General features: G+C 38.4%; 1 protein-coding gene across 1 annotated transcript; it reads left to right on the top strand.

Moving 5' to 3' along the window:
• Positions 1–1,180: 1,180 nt before the first annotated feature.
• Positions 1,181–2,961, top strand: OR2W1 (olfactory receptor family 2 subfamily W member 1). Its single transcript, XM_006746415.2, has one exon. The coding sequence runs from the start codon at positions 1,999–2,001 to the stop codon at positions 2,959–2,961; it is 963 nt and encodes a 320-aa protein (XP_006746478.1). The 5' UTR covers positions 1,181–1,998.
• The last annotated feature ends 26 nt before the right edge of the window (positions 2,962–2,987 follow it).

Here is a 2,987-nt window from a genome sequence, read left to right as displayed (position 1 = left end):
GTCAGAGGCTTTCCCTTTCTCCCAATCCTCCCCAACACCTGTTGTTTCCTGTGTGTTAATTTTACACATTCTGACCGGTGTGAGGTGGTATCTCATTGTACTTTTGATTTGTATTTCCCTCATGATAAGTGATGATGAGCATCTTTTCATGTGTTAGTTAGCCATCTGGATGTCTTCTTTGGAGAAATGTCTATACATGTTTTCTATGTATTTTTTCCTGAATTATTTGTGTTTTGGGTGTTGAGTTTTAGAAGTTCTTTATATATTTTGGATACTAACCCTTATCAGATATGTCATTTGCAAATATCTTCTCTCATGTCATAGGTTGCTTTTTAATTTTCTTCATTGTGTCCTTCACCATGCAGAAACCTTTCATCTTGATGGAGTCTCAATGGTTTATTTTTGCTCTTGTTTCCCTTGCCATGGGAGACACATCTAGTAAGAAGATGCTATGGCCGATGTCAAAGAGGTTACTGTCTGTGTTCTCCTCCAGGATTTTAATGGTTTCCTGACTCATAGTTAGGTCTTTGATCCGTATTGAATTTATTTTTGTGTCTGATGTAAGAAACGGGTCCAGTTTCATTCTTTTGCATGTTGCTGTCCAGTTCTCCCAACACCAGTTGTTGAAGACACTCTCTTGCTTCCATTGGATATTCTTTCCTGTTTTGTTGGAGGTTAATTGACACTGTAGTTGTGGGTTATCTCTGGGTTTTCTATTTTGCACTACTAGGCGTTTACCAGAGAGATACAAAAACACTAATATGAAGGAATACATGCACCCTGGTGTTGATAGCAGCATTATCAATGATAGCCAAATTTTGGAAACAAACTAAATGCCCATCGATTAGTGAAAGGATAAAGAAGATGTGGTATATATATTTGCAATGACATGGATGGAGCTAGAGAGTATTATCCTAAGCAAAATAAGTCAGTCAGAGAAAGACAAATACCATATCATTTTATTCATATGTGGAATTTAAGAAACAAAAAACAAATGAACATGATAAACAAAAAAACAGAGAGGGAAATCAAGAGAACAGACTGATGGTTACCAGCAGGGAGGTGGGTAGGGGGATAGGTTGAATAGGTGATGGGGATTAAGGAAGGCATTTCTGATGAGCACTGGGTGTTTTATGGAAGATTGAATCACTAAATTCTACACCTGAAATGAATATTACACTGTATATTCACTAATATTTTTTAAACTATGAAAAAATTTTTTAAAAGAGTTTAAAAAGTCAGGATAAGGAATGAAGATAGTTGCCAGAATCTAGAGAAGAGACGATAGTGGTTTGGATTAGGGTAGAGATTGTGGAAGCTTTTTAAAAGTGCGAGGACAGTTAACATGTAATTTGCTTTCAAACTTACCAGTTTGGGTGATAAGTTAGGTACCAGGATGAGAGAGATAAAGGTGCCAAAGATAAATGCCATATCTCCTACATAAGAAACTGGGATATCAACAGTGCTACTCACTAAGATATGAAAAAAGAGGAACATTCTTTTCCTCGTTCTGACATTCACAAAATAATTACATTTCATAGGTGAATTTGCTGACCAAGTAAAAGAGTGTGTTCACTATATCAAGCCAAAAGATTTGTACAGAATCGGAGGGTCACATCACTTTAGAACCAGATCTATTCCAAACTTCCAAACTTAAATGTGAGAAATTTCAGAACTTGACTTTAAGAGTAACCTTGCCAAGCTCACCTAGATAAAAATATAATATTAAACATAAATTTAGATCCATAAAAGGATCTAAAACAAAGACCAGATTACTTGGCTCTAATATTTACTTTTACCCATTATTTTTAAGTATTAACATAAAGTATTTCCCTTTTTAAATTCCGCATTTAATTATATAGATTGTATTGACAGATTTCTTCTCCTCCTCCTTCTCTTCTTCTTATTCCTCCTGCTCCTCTTCCTCTTCCTCTTCATCCCCATCCTCCTTCACCTCCTTCTATTCTTCTCATTCTAGGACTTGGTCACTAAAGGACTATGGACAAAAACAATTACACTTCTCTACACGGTTTTGTTCTGCTTGGTTTCTCTGGCCATCCCAAACTGGAGATGGTCCTATCAGGAGTTGTCACTATCTTCTACTTCATTACATGGGTGGGTAATACAGCCGTCATCCTTGCATCTCTCCTGGATCCCCATCTGCACACGCCAATGTATTTTTTCCTCAGGAATTTATCTTTCCTGGACCTATGCTTCACGACTAGCATCATCCCTCAAATGCTGGTTAACTTGTGGGGACCTGACAAGACCATCAGCTATGTGGGCTGTGTCACTCAACTCTACGTTTATATGTGGTTGGGGTCCACTGAGTGCCTCCTCCTTGCTGTTATGTCCTATGATCGTTTCATAGCTATCTGTAAGCCCTTGCATTATTTGGTAATCATGAACCCACATCTCTGTCTCAAGATGGCAATCACAGTCTGGAGCATTAGTTTGGCCAATTCTGTAGTACTATGTACACTCACCCTGAATTTGCCTCGATGTGGAAACAACCTTCTGGACCATTTCTTGTGTGAGTTGCCAGCTATGGTCAAAATAGCTTGTATAGACACCACAACAGTTGAAATGTCTGTTTTTGCTTTAGGCATTGTCATTGTCCTTACACCCCTCAGCCTTATTCTTATATCCTATGGCTACATCGCCAAAGCTGTGCTGAGAATAAAGTCAAAAGCAGGCCAACACAAAGCAATTAATACCTGTGGATCTCATCTCACTGTTGTGTCCATCTTCTATGGAACTATTATCTACATGTACCTACAACCAGGCAACAGTGCCTCCCAAGACCAGGGCAAGTTCCTCACCCTCTTTTACACAATCATCACTCCAAGTCTCAACCCTCTCGTTTATACCCTACGGAATAAGGACATGAAGAATTCACTGAGGAAGCTGGTGAGAGTTGACCATGAATCTACAAAATTGAAGAGGAACCAGGTGTCATAGCAAAATATTACCCTGGATAAGGCAAC

Source organism: Leptonychotes weddellii, unplaced genomic scaffold, assembly GCF_054177405.1.
Source record: "Leptonychotes weddellii isolate Sample4059 unplaced genomic scaffold, ASM5417740v2 HiC_scaffold_21501, whole genome shotgun sequence".
NCBI classification, from domain to species: domain Eukaryota; kingdom Metazoa; phylum Chordata; class Mammalia; order Carnivora; family Phocidae; genus Leptonychotes; species Leptonychotes weddellii.
This window is presented reverse-complemented; position numbering and strand designations above follow the sequence as displayed.